The following is a 22137-nucleotide window of genomic DNA, read 5'->3' on the forward strand; positions in this document are numbered from 1 at the left end:
CCTGCAGCAGCACCTGTGGGAGAGAGGACAGGGTCACAGGGCCACCAAGGACCAGCACCCGGCCCTCCCCAGTCAGAGGAGGGGCGGTGGGGCAGTGGGTGCACAGTAGAAGCCGCTACTCACTCCAAGAAAAGAAACTCAAGGTCATAAGCTCCCATTCCTTGACCTTGATGCTAATGTTAATGACAGTGACAAGCCTCTCAGTCTCAAAGATGGGCTTTCCTGCTCATTCTGTTTTTCCCTGAGAAGGAAGAACACTTATTAGCCCCATTTAACAGATGAAGAAACGGAGTCTCAAAGCCATGACTTACCTACTGAGACCCGCTGATAAACGTCAAACACTGCAAGGAGCTTTACACATGCCCTTCGTATTTAATTTTAGACTTCTGAGTCCTCCAGTACAGGATGTGGAAACTGGGTAGAGGTGGGCAGGTGCTCTCCAGGGGGTGATGGGATGTCAGGGAACATGCAGGCCCCCTTAGAGGGGCCCACTGGCTGCCTGGACTGTTGATGGGCTTTACTACCACAGAGAAACCACATGGGTCTTCCCATCTGGGGAGTGTAGAGGTGACCTAATAGTTTAATAACACATAATCATGGTAACCGCTGTGTGCTAAGTGCTTTCTATGTGCCAGGCAGGAGTCCCTGGGGGAGGGGGTGTGCGCATGTGTGTAAATACACTTATCAAAATGCTGTCTGCTTAACCTATCCAGAGGCACCTTGGAAAACAGGCTGGGTGATCAGATTCCAGAAGGTCATGGCCTTGACAATCCCATATCTACACACATCCAGCCCTCCTAACCCCATGATAGTGTGAGGTGTTTTGTTGTTTGTTTGTTTTTATCCCATGATGAGGTTTTATTATAATCCTGATTTTGGGATGGGCTCTGGAGGTGAACTGACTTGTCCGAGGTCTTACACAGCTCAAGCTCTTACTCAGGGAATGCTGTCCCCCTCTGGTGATACTGGAGTGTCCCTGAGCCCCGGGAGAGGGAACGAGCTGGAAGTGATGGAGAGAAGGGGAGGGGAGGCCACGCCGAGGGGAGGCCAGGGTAAGAACCAGCGCGAATGTGCAAGGAAGGGGCCAGTGCAGCTCTCCACAAAACAGAATAAGGATGGATACTGCCCAGCCCCCAGGGAGGCCCTCCTGGAGTGGACAGTGTGGTCTCCCAGTGAAATGTGTGTCATGTGGAGCCTGTCCTAGGTGGACTGAGACTGTGTCCTGGCTGGAGGGCCCAGGGAGGTACGGGAAGATAAGCCCACTAGACACTCAAACACTCAATGAGCATGCAGCAGGATTTGGGGTGTGCACACACTGAAGAAGGGGCAGGTGGGGAGAGGCTGGGGCTGGGCACAGAGGAAGGAACTGGCACCCAGCTGGCTGGGCCCAATCAGAGAGAGGAAGAGGGCCAGGAGAGGGACCTCTAAGCTGAGCTCAGGATTGGCCACTTGAAATGGTCCTCTACATGTATTGGGGAGGGGGGGAGGGGGTTTTGAGAAATGAAAATTTTTATCTTGAGGGCAAAACAGGTGAAGGGGACACTATCTTAGGCTGAGAAAAGAGAAGGAGACACGAGTGGGAAGTGGTGATAATTGAGGGAATGATGAGCTGGGGGCTATTTGGGAGAGAACCTGCCAGGCTGGGTAGATGTGGGGTGGGGAGAGTGCTATAGCTGAGGGTGAGGACCTGATCTGCAGCTTGGTTGATGGTGTTCATACCACGTACTGAGAGAGAACTGCAGGGGGCAGGGAGAAGGCTGACTGCCCATCACGGTGGGAAGTGAGGACTCGCCTCCAAGCAGGAGGGACAGGGGGCTCTGCTCAGTGTGACTGGGAGCCTGGCCTGCTGTGATGGCTTCTATGGGTTGGTTGTGGGAGTTGGGCTCACAGGAGTTCCTGGAGCATCTCAGGAGAAGAAAGGGGCAAGCGGAGGGGAAAAATTGGAGGTGACAGAGAAGTGAGGGATGGGCAGGAATGAGGAGAGGTGAAAGGAGGCCTCAAGATAGATTTAAGGGAGGGAGGACAAGACCAGGAGTCATGGAGAGAAGGAAAAGAGGTGGAAAGGAAGGCTTGAGGGCAACAGAGAGATGGACAGAACCACGGGTGGGGCGGGTGTGTCAGCATCTCGCCCTCATTCTTCACCTTTGAAGAATCATGCCTCCCATGCCTGCCCTTTCAAAGATCTGTCACGACTGCTGCCTTCCTGGGCCCAGGCACCGCACACCTGTCACAGTCTCACTGCCTTACTTTCAACTTTGATCAGCCTAACATCACATCAATCTTTCACCCACTGAGGGAGGGGGCCTAGGCAGACAGGGGCTGCTTGGCTGCCCTGGTATCAGACCAGGTCCTGGTGCTGGTACTTAATTCACTGGTGTGGGCAGGAGCTTTTGGGGCCTCAGTTTGCCCATCCAGAGGGCAGGAGGGTGGAGTATCTAGAACATTGCTCAGCGGACTGGTATCCAGGTCAACAGATGATGTGCCTGGTGCAGTCACTGGCATTCAGGAAGCAAGGTCAGACTTGAGACCACACTGTAGGACTAAGCCTGGGGAGTGTTCCCTGGGCCAGTCAGGGGGGCCTTTCTCAGTTCAACTGGGGCTTCTTGTGCTTAGTGATTTTTGTGGTGGTAACTGTGTCTATAATGTGGCCCAGGCCAACTTTATCAATGGCTCCCAATGAACTGGAGTGTCTTAAAGGGTGTTCCTAAGGGCAGGCGTTGAAAAAATGCTGCAGGTCACTTCTCCAGGGAGTGAGAAGGAGAGAGCGTGAGTGGGCAGAATGCACCTCTACAAAACAAGTCCTGTAAGGCCAGGGTCCTGGCCACTGGCTGTGAGAACCCCATTGCTGCTAACTGCCAGGGCTAGGGCTGCTTCTCAGATGCAGCCTGGAGGGTGAATCCCACCACCCTGACCCTGTCATCCCAGTGGCCACATGCCCAGGTATCAGGGTCAAGAAGAGGAAGGAAAGCTGGGAAGCTGCTCACGGCTGATTCCCTGTGGGCAGAGCGGGACGGGCAGTTTAGATTTCAGGGGAATGGAGGTGTGATGAAGCATCTAGATTACCAAGCCTGGTGCTAGGGAGCTGAGTGACAAGGGTGTGTATGCCTGTGATGTGTCTCTGTGTGCAGGTCTGTATCTGTGGTTTGTCTGTCTCTGTGTGTCCATCTCTGTGTATGTGTGTGTATATGTGTGAGGACCAAGGGTCCAGAGACACTTGGCATGGAGGTGGGGAGGGTTCAGGAAATCAGATATGAAAGATTCCGTGGAGAAGTGGTGGTGGGGGTGTGAGATCCACAGCTTCCAGGGCTGGAAGGATGGGTGAGCCCATGAGGTGGTGGCCCAGGAGCTGGGTCGTGGCAACAATGGCTCTGCTGATACGTACATGCGTTGGGGGAGCCGTGGGGCAGCGGCAGGTAGGAGCCAGCCCTCCAGGATCGCGTGCGGAAGTTCTTCTTGCACTTGCCGCAGTCCGGGCCAGTGGTGTTATGCTCACATTCACACTGCAGGTTGCCCTCGCGCACAGAACACAGGTTGGCGTGCAGGTTGCACTTGCACCTGGGGAACACAGAGGGAGGCGACACATCAGTTAGCAGCAGGCAGGCTCTGGGCCTGGGGAAGAAGAGCTGGGGGGTTTTGAGGGCAGGCTCCCCTGAGGAAGGAGAGCTGGAGGGCTTTGAGGGCAGGCTCAGTGTCCCCGTCCCCCCTGCCCCGGGGAAGGAAAGTTAGGGGATTCTAACAGTGCTGGAGGCCTGGAAAGGACCTGGAGGTCCCAGCCCAAGCTGCCCCACACTCCTTTCCCCTGAAAACTCCAGACTCCTTCTTTGATGTTGAACAATTACACTTTGAGCCTCTTCCCAGCATGCGAGCTGCTCTGGACCTGTAGTTGCTTGCTCACACTCTTCATGGATGGTGGTTTCAAGGTTTCCTAACACACTTCTCCTGCTTAGGGTGGGGCTCTGAGACGTTTTCGTCCCAGATGCTGTCTTCACATTTCTATTTAAAATCTTTTTATTGTGATTTGTATGACAATTTACAGAGTAATATTATATTCTTTGTCTGAGCCTTTTAATCAAGGACAACTGGGTTGAGAGGCCCCGAGAGGGGCCCATCCACCTCTCACTATGGAGACAGCAGCCCGGCCGCAGATGGGGGCTGCACTTCTGTCCTCTGCCTGAGGTCCAGGTTCTCAGCTTCACAGTCAAAGAGAAGTTCCGGCTCCCAAACCCCTGTCAATTCATCTGTGCATGCATTATTCATTCATTTGCTCAAATATTTATGGGCAACTCATTATTCTGAAAACTGGTAAATAAAGGGAAAGACTCGAGCATTTTATCCTGCTTGGCCTATAGCAACTGTACCTCAGGGTAACCAAAAAGCTAATGAGGGGAAGTTTCTCTTTATAGAAGCATTGCAGCTAATTGAAGAAGATATTAGAGAATGAAAAGATCATTGAGGGAGACTCTCTGTGAGGCAGACGACAACAGCCACAGTAATGAACTCAAACATACCAGCGGGTCTCCAAGGCCGCACACGGCTGGGCAGGAGGCTTTGTTCTGTTGTGTGTGAGATCGCCAGGATCTAGAGTCGACTAGACAGCAATTGACATCAACAACAACAAGGAATGAATGAATGGCTCCAGCCATTGAATCTTTGAGAACATCACAGACAGGTGAGCAGAGTCAGTGGGGAGCGCTCCCCCACAACAGATAAGCAACATCCAAACAAAATGAATCTAAACTGATCAAGCCTCCAGGTCCCACCACCTGCAACCGAGGGATACAGAGGACAGTGGAACACACCAAAAACTACCTCCAGGTTGCAATCAGCAAAGCCCAGGATGAAGGATCCAGAAGCAATCACCCAGTTTCTTCAATAGATGAATTTCAAGAGCAAGAAAATACACAAAACAACAACACACATTTTGAGAAGAGGCATAGACAAAGAAAAGCTTGAAAAGTACATCAAGTACCTTATTTGGTTCTTGAGTCAAACAAACTGTAAAAAGAATCTCATGAAAATGACATTTATAAGAAAACTGGAAACTCAGATACTGATTTATTGTTGTTGTGTGCCACTGAGTTGTAACTGACTCACACAAGAGATTGTCCATCTTTCTCCCTCAGAGCAGCCAGGGGATTTGAACTGCCTGCCTTTGGATTTGCAGTGCAACTCTTTACCCACTAGGCCACCAGGGATCCCTGATTATATGTGCTAATATTCAATGAACGCTTATTAGGAGTAATGAGGGTATTGTGATCAGGGTCCAGAAAAATCTTTCTCTTTTGGAGATACACACGAAAATATTTAAAGATGAAACTATCTGATATCTGAGATTTGCTCCAAAATAACAAGAGAAAGGGGACAAAGGGAGAGCTACCGATGGCACAAGAGGGGCCACGAGTAGAGATGATTGCTGACTGGGTGACAGGTAGACAGCAGCTCGTGATGGCAGATTACAGCAGCTCGTGACGGCAGATTCTCTCCACTTGTGCATGCAGGCTGGAGATTCTCCATAATAAAAAGTTAAAGAGAGAGAGATTGCGCTCTATATTCCAGTACGGGAAGATTTCCAAGATATATTGTCAATATTTGTAAAAAGCAAATTGCAGAATAACGTGTTTGGTAGAATCCTATTTTCATTAAAATATGCAAAGAAAAATATTTATGGGGCACCTGGTATGTGCCAGGCTCTGAGCTTGGAAGAGTGGGTGTAATGGGAACACGGCAGATGGGGCCCCGCCCTGATGGGCATAGGGTGTAGCAGGGAGACTGTACAAAGATCACTGGTTTGTGGGGGGCAGGGAGGAGAGACAACAGGTGAGTCGCAGGGATATTTAGGACAAATAAACTGTTGTACATGGTTTGGTAACTGTGGATATTTGATTATTATGCATTTATCAAAACCCATTGTTATTGTATACCATCAGGTTGAAACTGACCCACAGCTGACCCTCAGGCAGATTTTATGAGGCAGTTAATCACAAGGGACGAGATAGGAAAATCCACAGGACTGAATAACACAAAGAGTGAGCCCTTAGGTAAACTGTAAACCAAAACCAGACCAGTTTCTGTCCAATCAGTTCTGCTCATGGCCTCTGCACCTTGGAGTGCAGGTTGGAGCTGCATTCCGCAGGCGTTTCCAGGATGTAAGCTGTAGGAAGCAGACCACCAAGCCTTTTTTCCACCCATTCTGGGTGAGTTTAAACCATTAACCTCTTGGTTAACAGCAGAGCACTTAACCACTTGAGGCAAACTATACACTTTAATAAGAACAATATTGGTTAATCAGTTATAACAAAAGTATCATAGAAAGGCAAGATGTGAATAATAAGGATTTGAAGACACATAACAACAACAAGGTGGGAGCTGTGGTGGTCTAGCTGGGGAGGAGCTGTGCTCAACTCACATGGTTTGAATTCACCAGCTGCTCCACGGGAGAAAGACGAGTCCTCTCCTCTCCTATGAGAACACACACACCCATCCTCCTCTCATATCTCTCTCTCTCTCTCTCTCTCTCTCTCTCTCTCACACACACACACACACACACACACACACACACACACACACACACACACACTCCTCTCATAACACACACACACACCCCCAGGCACTTTACTTCAGATCTGGGAAAGCAGTGATATTCCTCTCAAAAACTGCTCTCATATGATTTTTTATTTACAGTCTTTGAAAATCTGCTGGAGGCTCAGCTATCTGTCGGTTCTGACTGGACAGAAATGAGTGAGTGAGTTGAGTGAGGGAAGATGGGGCAGAGAGGAACGCAGAGAAACACTCTCCTTTCTGTAAGCCTAAAACTGTTCTAAAACCAGAGCCTATTAATTAACTCAGCTCCTTGCTGTCGAGTTGGCGCTGACTCACAGCTGACCCTCCAGCAGGTTTTGGAGGCTATAAATTGCACGGGAGGCGACTGCCCACCTTTCTCCTGAGGACCCACCAGTGGATTTGAACCACCCGAGAAGCGTCACCTTTGGATTAGTAGCACAACTCCCTAAGGCTTATGCCACCAGAGCTCATTAATTTAAAACCACCACACATCTTTAATTAATTTTGATTGTTCTAAGTGCTCATATGCTATGAAGAAGTGCATATCACAGGGGATTTTAACTTGTCTAATAGGAGAAGAACAGCATTCCAGGAAGAACAGAATCTTAAATTAAGACCTGAAGGAGGATCAAAAGTTATTGGGGAAGAGGGGAGAACCTTCTGGAAAAAGGCAAGAACATTAGGGAAGACTCTGGCACCAGACGAACTCTACTCTGGAGACTGAAAGAGTGGAGGAGAGTGAGAGACCATGGCCCAAAGGAGAGGCTTTGTTCAGGATGTGGTGGAAACCATCGCTTGAGTACCTTGAAGATACTTTGAAGTACATGGTTCAGATGCTGGTATCCTTGGGCCACTCCATGAAAAAGGCTTTGCTTGGGGAACAAGAGCCCAGGCAGGAAGACCCAGCAGGTGACCTGAACAGTGGAGGGGGCCATGCCCTGCCCGCCAGGCCTACCACTCACAAGCTCCCTTCATCTCTGAACGTTTAAACCAGAATTTCTCCTTAGTTCTTCATCTGCCCTCTGTCTTCAAACCCTCATTCACTGGGCTGAGTGACACATTTTTGCTGGCCCACATCACGCTCTTTAAATCCTCGCAGACAGAGGTGTCTCCTCTGAGCCTCTGTTTATCCACACCATGCATATTTAAGTCCACACATCTTCCCTCTTCCCATAAATCAGTCCTGCCAGACCTTCTGTCTTGGCTCTTGCTGCTGTCCTACGTCCCCTCGTTTGTCTCCATCTGACTGGTGACAAGGGCTTGTCTGCGGGGCCAGCCTCCCAAGGATGCTGAGCTGGGAGATGAGTAGTTGTTCATCTCAGTCTGGTGATGGGCTCCTGCTCCTGCTCCTACTTTGTTGTTGCTGTGTGCTGTCGAGTCAGAACCAACTCATAGCAGACTCTACAGTGGGTTTTCAGATGCAGCAAATAGCACGGGAGTTGACTGCCTGTCTTTCTCCTGTGGAGCAGCTGTTGGATTTGAATGGGGTGCGTCTGGGTTGGTGCTGTAGCCATCAGCGCTCGCCCTTCTCTCACTGGTCCTGAAGATCTGTTCTAACCCACCGGCCACTGGCCTCAGAGTCAATAAAGCTTTCTCCTTCTTATAGCCTTGTTACTACCCTCCAAATATCCTGCAGACTGTTTAGTGATACATGGGTGCACTCACATGAAACAAAGACAGTGAACATTAGTGCTCCAAGGACTACATCCACAGGGACATTCCACAGGGAATGTTCTCAGGACAAATGAACGCGTACCAACTGCTGACCATGTGCCAGGTAGGAAGGACCTTCAATCCTCTGGCCACCACACAAGGTGGCGCTACTTCACCTTCTATTAATAGATGAGAGATGAAGCTCAGAGTGGTTAAGTGGTTAAGGATCACAGAGCTGCTCAAAAATGTCACTGGGAGTGGAACTTAGGGCTGACTCCACACCCAGGGGTTAATATGCGATACAACACAGATCGTAAAAAAGCAGGCTGTCAAACTGTACGAACTGCAGCAACTTCTAATCATGTTTAACATACACATATCTTTACCAAGTGGTGACAAAAAAAAATTTTGTGCATAAATACTTCTGATCAACACATATAATGTTCTCTGACCTCTCTTAACATTTAACATTGTCTATTAACATTTCAAAAAATATTAACTCTTAGGGATCGTGCCATTATTCAAATTCATACTCCAAACTCTACGCTCCCTGACCCTATGTGCTCAGTCACAGCACACGTTAGTGTATTAAAGGCTCTGACAAGTCCTGCAGGAAGGAAACCTGACTTTGTCCAGTAAAAGATTGTCTGCAAAATGCACTTGCCCTTAGGAGGTTTCCATTCTTCTCTTCAGAATTCTCACTTAACATCCAGTGAGCCAGCTAGGGAGGCACGCTCCAGCTCTCTGGAACCAAGAACGTCCTCCACGCCATGAGCCTTTGCAAGGGAGAGTTTTAAGCATTGGCTACACACAGAAGAGACTGCCATCTCAACTTTGGAGGATAACATTGACCTTGACTTGTCAAAAATGCATAGACGACCAGCTGAATCTGAGAAGCATATTGTAACAATGATATGTGGAGTCATGAGGTGTCAGAGCCCGACAGGTCTGGCAGAATAGGTGGGGAGAAGCCTGCCCAAGGTCATGAGGGTGGTTACTCCTGACCTAAATTCAGGCTTTCCTCCCCAGCTCAGGCTCTGCCCAGACTCCATCCTGGCCAGGCCAGCTTTCCAGAGGAACATGATAAGATCCAGGCCCCTCCCTACCCCTGCAAGCCCTGGAACAAGCACAGCACCTCCTCTACTGAGGGAGAGGATGGCTCTGCCTGCCAGGGCTCGTGAGGGGCCTGTGGAGTGTGGGGGACGCCAAGGCATCCTCTCCAAATGTGGCCAGTAAATGGTCTTCCTGCTCTGCGCTAAGCTGCCTGTGTGTGTGCAGGCACCTATGCTTGTTTGAGAGACAGAGTCGGGGGAGGATGTGTAGCCAGGGTGTTTGTGTATGTGGCTAAACTTCTCTGAGCTCCTCAGTCTAAGCCGTTGTCTATCTTTGCATCTTTCTCTCTATCTCAGAAAGTACGAGCAGATTTAGGCTTGTTGAGGGCACAGAGGTACCCGGGATAGTTTCTATGCACTAACAAAGTATTATCTGAGGTCAGGTGTGCTAGGTCAGGTGTGCTGGGATGAAGCTCATCTCTGTCCAGCAAGTCTCTCCAAGCTTGGCTGGCCTTGGCATGTGCTGTTCCCTCTACCTGGAACTTACTGTCAGACTCCACTCCTTCAGATTTGAGGTAAAGTTTCACTTTTACAAGGGAGGTTTTTTGTGATCCCTTTCATAGCATCAGCCTCTGGCAAAGACTTTCTCACTGTACTATGTTGTTGCTGTTATGTGCCGTTGAGTCACTTGCAACTCATAGTGACCCTATGTACAACAGCCCTAAACCCTGCTCTGTCCTGTGTCAATCGCAGTGCCTCTGACACACCCATCCTGATTACCCCAGTCACTGAATCAATCCACCTCATAGAGGGTCTTCCCCTCTTGCACCGTCCCTCCACCCTCCCAAGCATGATATCCCTCTCCAAGGACTTGTCCCTCCTTACAACATGTCCAAAGTATGTCAGACGAAGCCCCAGAATCCTTGCCTCCAAGGAGCAGCCTGGTTTAACCCTCTCCAGGATGAATCTGTTTGTTTTCTTTGCAGTTCAGGGTACATTCAATACTCTTCTCCAGCACCACAGCTCAAAGCATCAATTCTCCTTCTATTCTTCCTCGTCACTGTACTATATTCAGCATTATTAACACCATTTCCCAAGGGAGGGTATGAAAGACCACTCTGGCAGATGTGTGCATGAACTGTGAGAGGGTCCAACAGTTATCATCAATCTCTCAATACACAGTAAAATTGGGGGGGGGGGAAGTGACAAACATTCAGAATTTAAAAAACTCTAACATTCAATAAACTATCACTGTGTCATTCATCTCATTGCCATCCAGTTGCAATCAACTCATAGCTGATCCTTTGTTGAGTTACTAAGGCTCTAAATCACACAAGAGGAGAATTCCCGTCCTTCTTCCTAGGACCTACTTGTGGATCCAAACCCCAGAGGGATTCAATCTTTGGGTTAGTAGTGCAACTCCTCATGGGCTACACCGTTGTATAGATAACATCCAAATTTAAAAGTAAATGATTTAAAGAAAAAAAGTACATGATAAAATCAATCAATCAAATGGGATATCCACATGTAACTGATCCCTTACCTCACACCATATAAAAAAGATTAACACAAAGGGGGTCAAAAACCTAAATCTAAGAGCTAAAGTTATAAAATTTTCATAAGAAAGTCTGGGCATAAATCTTTATAAATTTGGATTAGGTAAAAAGTGGACAAAGGACCTGAATAAACATTTCTCCAAAGAATATATTTCAATAAACAAATGAAACATTGCTTAGTATAATTAGTTATTGTTAGGTTGTTGCTAGATGCCATCATGTTGAGTAGACTGAAACCCTGCCCAGTCCTGCACCCTCCTCACAAACTCCATTGTTGCAGTCACTCTGCAAACCCATCTTATTGAGGTATTTCCTCTCCTTCACTGACCCTCTGCATTCCCAAACATGAAGTCTCTATCCAAACATGGCCCTTCTGACAATATGGTGAAAATATGTAAAAGTCTCACCAAACTTGCCTCTAAGGAATACTTAGAAAGGGCTGAACTTCTTCCAAAATAGACTTGTTTGTTCTTTTGGTGTTCCTCACTAGAGAAACATGAGACAAAACCATGGTGGAAAACCACTAAGCCTTATGAGGTGGCTGGCTATAATCAAAGGACACACAATAACAAGTGTTAGCAAGGATGTGGGTATCACACACTGCTGACAGAAATGGAGAACTGTACAGTCACTTTGGAAAACAGCTTGGTAGTTCCTCAAGAGGTATCTCAGAATTACCACATGGTCCAATAATTCCTTCCCTCTGTATTTGCTCAAGATAAATGAAAACTTATGTCCACACTAAAATGTGTACACATAAGTTCATTGTGGCATTATTAATAATAGCCACAACTTGGAAAAACTGAAGCATCCATCACCTAAGGAATGAATAACAAAATGTGTTCTATCCACACAATGAAATATTCAGTCATAAAAAAGAACAAAATACTGATACACGCCACAATGTGGAAAAATACTGAAGATATTTTACTAAGTGAAGAAACTGTTCACAAAAGGCTATCTATTGGAAAGTTTCAGCTACATGAATTGCCTAGAATAGTTAAGTCCATAGCAACTGAAAATAGATTTGTGGTTGCCTAGGGCTAGGGGTGGATGGATAGAAGGACTAAGGCTGATAGTTAAGGAGAGTGATGCTTCTTTCTGTGGTGATGAAAATATTCCAAAATTGGCTGTGGTAATGGCTGCACAACTCTGTAAATACACCAAGAACCATTAAATTGCACAGTTCCGATCTGTGAATTGGATGGGATGTGAATTATATATCAATAAAGCTGTTACCAAACAAAACCAAGCAAATAATAAATAAATTTGAGGAAACAGTGTAAGGGTCACCTGGATGCTAAACCCTGGGAAACAGATTTTTACTGTATTATCTATCCCACAAACTTTCAGACATTTGTGTTACTATTTGCATACACTTGTCACATGGTACCTTAAAGAAAGGCTCCTGAGTAAATAACAGCTGACACCTGAGTGCTCACTTTGCTATGACACCATCTGACTGCTCCACATGAATGAGCAGTCCTATGAACAACACACCATTATCACCTCCACTGTACGGAGAGGGGGCCTCTACGTGTACGTGGGGTGTGAAGAGATGAAGCAGGCAGCAGACGTCTCCAGCAGTAAGAGGCAGAGCTGAGACTTGAGGAAGGGAATGTCACACATGTAACATTTGTATTGCCCAGGCTGGCGTGGTGGGAGCCTGGGGCATCAGTGGGCTGGCAAAGTTCCTAACTCCTCCAAGTCTATTTTCTCAGAACACAAGAACAGTTCCGAGTGGGAGTAATGATCCTGCTCACAACCAAGGACTGTCGTGAGGAGCAGTCACATTAGTCATTCTATCTGAAGGGGCAGACAGGGGAAACACACCTGGCCATATTGTCTACACTCTCCCCCAGGGTTAGGGGGAACAGGAGCTTCTGTACACAGCTGGTACCCCGCTGGAGCCTGGACTCCTTCCTTTAGCCTTTCTGGTGACTGGTATAGGAAACTTCCTAGCCCTAGTCCTCTGGCCACAGCAGCCTAGAATAGTCTGCCACTTACTATGTGATCTAAGGAAAGTTGTTGAATGTCTTTTGGTCTCCGTTCCCTAATCTGTAAAATAGGGATGGCAATTGTTGTGAGGTGCCTTCGAATCAACCATGACTCCCAGCGGCCCTATGAACGGCTCTGCCCTCTCCTGCGCCATCCTCACGTCTCCGCCATGCTCCAGCCCACTGTTACGGTCACTAGGCCAATCAAGATGGACTGACTGATTTAACAGGAGACACTCACTCCAATACAGCTCCAGCTTGATGACTGTGAAACCCCAAACCTCCTGCTGTCAAGCCAAGTTCGACTCCTACCAACCTTACAGGACAGGGCACAGCCACTGCATGAGGTTTCCCATTGCAGAAGTAGGCTGTGACGTCTTTCTCCAGTAGAATGATTGGTGGGTTTGAACTGTCAACCTTTTGGTTAGCTGCCCAGCGTTTACCAACACAGCTCCTCTTGGAACGTGGTCAGCAGGTCAGTCTGATTCATAGTGACCCTACCAGATAGGGTAGAACCACAGGGTTTCCCAGGCAGTAATCTTGACCAATACAGGCTGCCCCATCCTTCTTCCACTGAGGGGATGGTGGGCTTGACCCCCCAGTCATTCTAGCTGCTTCAGTTAGCAGCTAAGCACCTTACCGAAGGGCTGCCAGATCACCTCTAATGTGTGTACGTGCTCAAGAAATGTTCATTTACTACACTATTTCTAAGATCTCATACTTAAAAGCTTCTAGAGATGAGGATGGTAAGAACTTTGCATGAGTTAATGTATCAATTCTTCATCAGCATCCAGTTTAAGGAGGCCTGGGTGTGCAACAGTTAAGAGCTTGGTTGCTGGTAGGTGGGCAGTCAGAACTCAGCAGTGACACTGTGGAGAAAGACCTGGTGAGCCTGTAAATGACGTCATGGGAAACTCAAAAGGGCAGTTCTGCTCTGCCATGCAGCAATGCTGTGAGTTGGAACCAGCTCAGTGGCACTCAAACACCCTCATTTCACAGGCAGGATCCGAGAATCTGAGGAGGGTACCCCCCGGCCACATTACTGGCAAACTCCACTTTAGGAAGGGTCCCTGCAAGCAGGAGGGCTCCAGGTGCTGGTTCTGAGACAGACACAGACTCACATATGTTAGTCCCTCCTGCCCTGCACCAGGGCCCTGTGGTTTCCCCCCCTCTCTTCTAGGAGGCCCTTGAGAGATGAAGTAAATGAGATAAATAAGCAAACATATATCAATAATTTATCTAGCAGTCGTATCTGGAAAAGCACTGTGCAACCTGCATTATTAGCCCAATTTCTTGTAAAAACGCAGAGCGTAACGCTCTCCCCATTGTACAGATGAAGATGCAAGGTTCCAAGCAGTTCACTGGCAATAATCTCACTCAGGTCTCTGGATGGAGGAGGCAGGACTTGAATCCAGGGCTGTTTGGATCAAAAGGGGCACTCATTGCTATCCATCCACACTGCTTTCTCTTAGGGCTCACTCCAACTTCACTGACTTCCATAATAAAAGCTAGGGGAGGGGGCTGCTCTAGCAGACTCCCTCCACCAAGCAGTGGAAACCCTGCAGCAGACTCTGAGGCCTGGCTGTGGCCAAGGGAATGCAATCCTTGAAGAAGGAGGAAGAAGTTCTCTTTTCTATGCCCCCTCCCAACACCAGCCTCCACCCTGACCAGATTCCCTCCATGCACAGGGTCATGGGTTTCATCTTCCTGAGGAATCGTTTTCTGAATTTGACCTTTGAGAATCATCAATATCACCTTGGCCACCTGACCACATTAGAGGCGATCTGGCAGCCCTTTGGTAAGGTGCTTTGCTACTAACTGAAGCAGCTAGAATGACTGGGGGTTCAAACCCACCAGCCACTCAGCGGAAGAAGGATGGGGCTGGCTGCACAACACTTTTCAGACCATCTATCAAGAGGCTTTGCTCAACAACGAACAGATGAAGCACGAGGCTGGCCAGCCCACAACCCCCAGGCCACCAAGGGGAACAGCTGTATATGCTCCCCTCACTCACCACAGAACCCCACTGCCTTAACACTCTGGATGGCAGGTGAGTGGTTCTAGTGGACAGGCTAACAGAGTGGGGTGGGGGGAAGAAAGAGTGAGAGAGGGTGAGAGGTGAGAGTGAGACACACACACACACACAGAGAGAGAGAGAGAGAGAGAGAGAGAGAGAGAAGCGCTGAGTCAGGAGACAGATTCTCTCCCAGGCCCTGCATGATCTGCGGAGTGACCTTGAGCAAGTAATTTCTCCCAAACTGGAAGGGTTGATTTCTGCCTTAAGTTTTCAACTTTTGCATGAATGTATTTTTTCAGGTGCTGATCTAATGGCCTAGTGGATAAGCAGTGCTACCAACCTAACCCAAAGGCAGGTGGTTTGAATCCATCACCTTCTGTGTAATTTATGGTCTCTGATAACTTGCTGGAGGGCCAGTCATGGGTTGATATCCAATAGGCCCTCAATATTCTCGGGAGGAATAAGAGAATGGATGAAAATCAATCAACGCACAATGTGAACAGCAGCACGAGGAAAGTCTCCCTCAGAACTATAAACTGTATGTGACCAAAGATGCAGTATTAGAAAGCTCGGGAGGTGGGAACAACAAATGGAAATGAGGTATCCAGGGATGAAATGGGAAGAATACTGCTTGCTACTTTAGGGGGACAGTGAAAATAATACCAAAAACCAAAATGTGTTTAATATTGTTTGGAAAGGGACATCATTCTTGGGAGGGGGGAGGGACAGCGCAAGAGAGGAAGACCCTGGATGAGATGGATTGACTCTCTGTGACTGGGGAAATGGGGTAGGTGAGTCAGAGACAATGAGGTGGGCTTAAGGTAGAGCAGAGCTCAGAGCTGTTGTACACAGGGTCACGATGAGTTGCAAGTGACTTGACAGCACATGACAACAAGAAGAAGGTGTTCTGTAAACTTTCACCGAAAACACAATAAAATGTTGGGTTAAGGAAAAAAAAAATACACAGCTCTTTGTACAGGCCTGGCACACAGAACTGCTTACAAAAGGCAAGTCAGTGACAGGGTGGGGCTGGAGTGGCAGCACTGGGCAGCCCAAGCAGTAGGTTCAAATGCTGCCTCTGCCAGCTGCCTTGTGCTCTGTTGGACTTGGCAGGTGACAGCTTCTCAGAGTTTCAGTCTCCTGGTCTGTAAATCTGGGAAATCAACTGTCCCTACATGATAGAGTTTATGGGAGAAGGAAATGGCTGAGGACAAAGCATGGTGTTTAGCACAGGGGCTGACCCACCCTGCCTGCCATCAACACCAGCTACTGTTATTGTTGTTACGATAGCGTCTAACAAGTGGCAGAGGAAGGAGATGGCCATTAGAGGGTCTAAGGAGCAACGTCAATATCATGACAAAGGAGAAAAACTGAAGTTGTCACAGATTTCACCTTACTTAAACCCACAATCAACACACACGGTAACAGCAGTTAAGAAATCAAAAGATATCTTGGGGAAAAGAAATCAAAAGATATGCTGAGTTGATTATTGTTGACTCTTGTGTCAATCTACCTCATGAAAGGTTTCCTTTCTCTTCTCTGGTCCTCTACTAGAGACTGGGTGTTCCTGACGACCTATCCAAAGGGAGCTGGCAGCAGATTCTTGTCACCCTCACTTCTAAAGAGCATTCTGGTTCCTCTTCTGACGTGTTTGTTCTCTCTCGCAGTCCATTACATATTCAATATTCTTTGCCAACATGACAATTCAAATGCACTCATTTGAAATTAGAATGTACCGGGTGTCCTGTGCTTTATCTGGCAGCTCCACCTGCCGCCCCTGCTCACCCACCCAGGCGAGGCTGCACCCCTGCCCCAGTCGCTTATCCCTCTCATACTCAGCATGGGGAGCATACACTCAACCAATGCAAGCTGGCCTTGCTGCCTGCCTGTAAGATAAAGGCCTAAGCCACCTTCCTCATCATCTCCGACATGCTTTCAGCTACAGTCTCAAAGTGCTACAGTCACTGGGTCAGTGCACCTTGTCTTCCTGTCTTTTCCTGACCTTCCATTTCCCCCAGCATTTAGATCTTATAAGGTCAATATAAGTCATGGTCAACTTGATGGCACCTAGCAACAACAGCCATCCTTCCAGCCAAGTTATTCCTTCTTCTCCAACTGAGGAGTGCATAACAAGGCCCAGGGACCACAACTGTTTGGAGAGAGAGCTTGGCTTCACCTCGAAGGCAAGACTTGTCCCAGAGAATCCAAGCAAATCTTCAAGGGAACCTGTTTTGCCCCACTAGGAGGTGATCAGCACACCAACACCTGTGCCCCCCACCCTCCGCTCAGTAAGGGCCCAGCAGCCACGCACGAAGTGGTTGTCAGGGCAGCAGGGGCCAGTGCCCCTGCCAAGTCAGAGCGTGCCCTGCCCCGCAGGGAGAGGTGGGTAGTGCCCGGGAGCTGTCGGCGGGAACACCATCTGGACACGGGCCTGGCACTGGTGCTCCGTGAAAATCGTGCTCTGGGGCCCTTCCCTCCTCACTGGAGAGGAGTGGGGTGTTTGGAGCCTCTCCCAGACAGGAGAGCTGTGGAATGTAGGTCAACTCCAAGCTGCCAGAGAGAGTGATGTCATCTGCTCCTTGGGGGAACAAGGGATGGAGGGAGCGGTGAGTTTGGGTGAGGGGGAGATGGTGCCTGGAGCTGAACAGGCACAGACACACCAGAGCTGACTTCTCAAGGGTCAAACATCACCGAAATTTGGGGTACTCTCAATGATCCCACAGAAGTGGGGTACACATGAGGTGGAGGTTAAGAACCCAGGCCCCATCTCCTGACAAACCCACCAATGGCCTTGCCATTTTTGGCAAAAGCTAACTGCTGACCACCGCCTGGTCTTTTCCTCAGCTTCTATTTTCCATGCATTGCCTTGCAAGGGGTGTACACATGCGGCGGGACCCATGTATTTCTTCTACCTTGAAGGCTAGAGTTAGAAATAAACTAGTATTTTAAAGCAGCCAACATTGTGTTCCTATTTCTCATGCCAGAGGGAACATTTCTCTTTGGGTAAACACTGTATCTTTTGTTTTTGGAGAAGCATTTTAATGGGATGTTGGGTACAAAACTCAAGTCAAACCATTTGCCAGTGAGTCTATTGTGATTCCTGTTAGCCCCATCTGTGGAGGGCAGAACTCTGTACCACAGGATTTTCAAGGCTGGGACCTTTTGGAAGCAGCATCCCAGTCCCTTCTTCTGAAGGAGCTCTAGGTGGGTTCAAACCACTGATCTTTCAATTAGGAGTTAATTGTTTAATTGAGGGTGCCATTCTGTCAATAGGTTATGACAATAGGTTATCCTTAATCCTATTCTGACCTAGAGATGTTAGCAAGTTAAAGTTGATGTGCTCAGCAGGAGGAGGGAGAATTTGCTGCCACCACATACAGTTCCCTTTCAGAGAGTCTCATATGTACCTTAACTGCAGATAGGAAGGATGTTCTCATGCTCCTTGTCCATGAGAGGGGGCTGGTGAATTGACTCGAGGGACTTCCCCTTCCTAGCCAGCAGGCAGCCAAAGGTAGTGGCTACTTTGGAGTCTTCCTTTTCTAGAGGTGAATTGACTCGAGGGACTTCCCCTTCCTAGCCAGCAGGCAGCCAAAGGTAGTGGCTACTTTGGAGTCTTCCTTTTCTAGATGGGCAATTCTCATCTGCTATTCCCATGTGCTGCTAGGAGAATAAACAGGTTCTTCCTAGAGAGGGTGAAATCAGGCTGCTCCTTGGAGGCAAGGATTCTGAAGCTTGTCTGACATACTTGGGGCATGTTGCAAGGAGAAACCAGTCCTTAGAGAGGGACATCATGCTTGGGAGGCTGGAGGGCTAGAGAAAGAGAGGAAGGCCTACAATGAGATGGGTTGACTCAGTGACTGGGGTAATGGGGGTGGATGTATCAGAGACACTAAGGTTGGCTCAGGATATAGCAGGGTTCAGAGCTGCAGGACATAGGGTTGGTTGCTATGAGCTGCAAGCAACTCAACAGCACATAACAACATTCCATGTGGCATCAGGATTGGAGGAAGACTCATTCTTATCTATAAACTCATCATAACCTACGTTATGCAGATGACACAACTTTGCTAGCCGAACTAGAGGAGGACCTGAAGCATTTGCTGCAGAAGGTCAAGGACTATAGTTTTCAATATAGATTGAAAATCAACATCAAGAAGATAAAGATTCTCACCACTGGGCCAATTGGCAGTGCCATGATAGATGGAGAAGAGACTGAGGTTGTTAACAATTAGAGCTTGCTCGACTCCAACACCCCTGGCACCAGCAGCCAGGAAATCAAAAGACAAATTGCATTGGGGAAGTGTGCTATCAGGGACCTCTCCAAAGTGCTAAAGAGCAATAATGTCAGTCTGGAGACTAAGGTGTGCCTGATTCAGGCCATGGGCTTCACAATTGCTTGCTATGTATCAGAGAGCTGGACAATGACTAAGGATGACAGAAGAAGAATCAATATCTTTGAGCTGAACTGCCGAGATATCAAACAGGCCTGTCCTGAAGAGGGTGAAACCAGGCTGCTCATTGGAGGCAAGGATTCTGAAGCTCCATCTAAAATACTTTGGGCATGTGGCTGGGAGGGACCAGTCCTTGGAGAAAGACAGCACAAAAGAGGAAGATCCTGGATCAGATGGATTGATACAGTAACTGGGGTAATGGGGGTAAGTGTGTCAGAAACAGTGAGACTAGCTCAGGACAGAAAAGGGTTCAAACTGTTGTACACAGGATCGCTAATGAGTTGCAGGCAACTCGATGGCACATGAAAACTCAACAACATTCCCATGCCTATGGAGCCCTGGTGGCATAGTATGTTATGTATCAGACTGCTAACTTTAAGGGCTAGTGTTGGAATCCACCAGTCACTCTGCAGAATACAGATTTCTTCTCATAAAGATTTATAGCCTTGGAGACTCAATTGGAGGGCTGCCAAGTTGGAATCGACTCAATGCCAGTGAGTTTATTCCCACACTTACGTCAAGTTATGATTAAACACCAGAGCCTTGATGCCTGTGTTTGTTTCCCAGGGCTGCCATAACAAAATGCCACAAACTGGATTTACCATAAGCTGTTGTTTTTAGGTGCCAGAGAGTTCAGTAAGACTAATAGTCACCCTATGAACAACAGACCTCAACCATGTCCTATCCTGTACCATCCTCATCATTGCTTGATATATGTGAGTCCACTGCTACAGTCACCATGTCTATCCATCCCATTGAGAGTCTTCCTCTCTTCCACCTTTCCAAGAAACAGTCTCTCCTAACAACATGTCAGAAGTCTGTGAGACAAAGCTCTTTGTCCCCAAGGAGGACTCTGGCTACACTTTCTCCAAGACATAGCTTCTTGTTTCTTTGGCAGGTCCTGAGATTTTCAGTAGCTTAATTTTTAAAACCCTCAAAGCCAAACCCGCTGCAGTCAAGTTGATTCAGACTCCCAGTGACCCTGCAGGACAGACAGAACTGCCCTACAGTGTTTCCAAGACTGTTTACCTTTACAGGAGCAGACTGCCACCACTTCGTTCTCCTGCAGAGAGCAGCTGGTGGTTTTAAACCTACAACCTTTCAGTTAGCAGCTCAACACTTAACCCACTCAGCCACAAATGTCTTCTCTCAGGGCCAGAGATTAGGAGTACAAATCAGGGTATCCTGTTGATTCATCCTGAGTACTCTGGGAGAAAACTAGTTCATGAGAGGGGGCTTCTCTCCTAACTTCTGGTACCTCCAGATGCTCTTTCCCTTGCACCTAGAGCATCATAAGACTGTCCTCCCTCTGCCTCCCAGTCTTTGTGTATCTTCTCCTCTTAGCACCCACACTCCTCCAGGACGGTATACTAATCTAACTGACAACATCTTCAAAGATCCTATTTCCAAATGATGTCCCGTTCACAGGTGTTGAGGATCAGGACTTGAGCACATCTTATTTTTGAGACTAAATTAAATCCTAGCAGGATTTTCAGTGTTCATTGGGGGATTAAGGAGAGGTTCTTGTCCTTGGCTGAGGAAAGCAGTGTAGGGATTGGTGGCAGAGGAGCAAGGTACGGTCGGCAGAGAACCCCACAGAAGCCAGCTGGACCAAGATATTTAAATGACCAGAACAATGTATTTGGGGATCATGGTGAGGGAACCTGGAAAAAAAGCTGGACTTGCAGCTAATTGGTGGGATAACAGTGTGGGCATAAAAAGGAAGAAGACTTCTGGATGCTGGAGAACTTGAGACTAGCTGGGTCAAAAGGCAGAAAATTAAAACAGAGACCTGAGGAAGGGGGCAAGGGGAGTGCAGAGACTGAGGGCAGAGTTGCAGGGGGAGAGGTGAGGTCTGGCAAGCTCCTGGCTGCCCAAACAACCTGGCTTTTCCAGGGTAATGTGGATAAATGCTGGCTGGTCTTCCTCCTGGAATGCAATCAGGCCGGCAATTGAGTTCATTGGCCAAATCAAATTTGGGCTTCTGTGCGAAGTCCTTTTATATTAAGTGCTTTAACGTACATCACCTCCGTCAGTCGATTGATAAATCCTATTACCCATTATAAAGCCAGGGCAGCTTCCCAGCATAAAGGGGAGGCTGGGAGAGAGGGATTTGGTTTGGTTCAGGTGAACAGGGCATGGAAAGACATCCCAAGCATGGCCCGGCTGCTTGACTAAAACAGGGTTGCTTCTTTACTAGTGAAAGCCTATGAGAAATTCCCAGAGTCCCCAAGGGCAGGACCAGACCCAGGCTGTTAGACCAAGACATCCTCTCCTCACACAGGATAAGCATGAGAAGGCGCTGGGCATGCGGGTGGAAGGATGGGCAATGAAAGAGGTACGTGTTGGCAAGGCTAGATGGCTTAGTCTTTTCCTTTGCTCCCCTTTCTCCTCAAAACAAAACCCAAAACCATTTCCACTGAGTCAGCTCATCTCAGATTCATGGCATCTCCCCGTCGGCAGAGTAGAACTGGGTTCCACAAGGCAATCAAAGGCTGACCTGGGGGAAGGGGATCACCAGGGCTTTCTGCCATGTGCACCTCAGAGGACTTGAATCAGAACTCTTTGGTAAGCAGCCAAGCTCATTAGTCATTTGCGCCCTCCAGGGTCTCTTCACTGCCTCCAGCTCTTACATTCCAGTTCTTTCTCTAGAAATAGTTACAGATGTCCATTTGTTCATGAATGCATAAATGCTTCCATGAACAAATAGTATGGCATCCACAGCATGCCTAGCTGGTTTAGCGCCGGCACAATAAACACACCAGGCCTATGAGGATGAGACTGGCCAGGGCTCAGACAGGCAGGTTTGTGGCTAGCAAAACCACGCCAATGAGATAATGGTGTAGGATG

At 48.1% G+C, this 22137-nt stretch overlaps 1 protein-coding gene across 1 annotated transcript in view; it reads right to left on the reverse strand.

Moving 5' to 3' along the window:
* NTNG2 (netrin G2) overlaps positions 1–22137 on the reverse strand; it is an 83901-nt gene that overhangs the window by 19353 nt on the left and 42411 nt on the right. Inside the window, exon 3 of the mRNA XM_006894440.1 lies at positions 3383–3555. Within this exon, the coding sequence (XP_006894502.1) occupies positions 3383–3555 (173 nt within the window). The remainder of the gene's footprint in view (positions 1–3382; positions 3556–22137) is intronic.

The sequence above is a fragment of the Elephantulus edwardii genome, unplaced genomic scaffold, assembly GCF_000299155.1.
Source record: "Elephantulus edwardii isolate Elephantulus edwardi_28Jun2011 unplaced genomic scaffold, EleEdw1.0 scaffold00141, whole genome shotgun sequence".
NCBI classification, from domain to species: domain Eukaryota; kingdom Metazoa; phylum Chordata; class Mammalia; order Macroscelidea; family Macroscelididae; genus Elephantulus; species Elephantulus edwardii.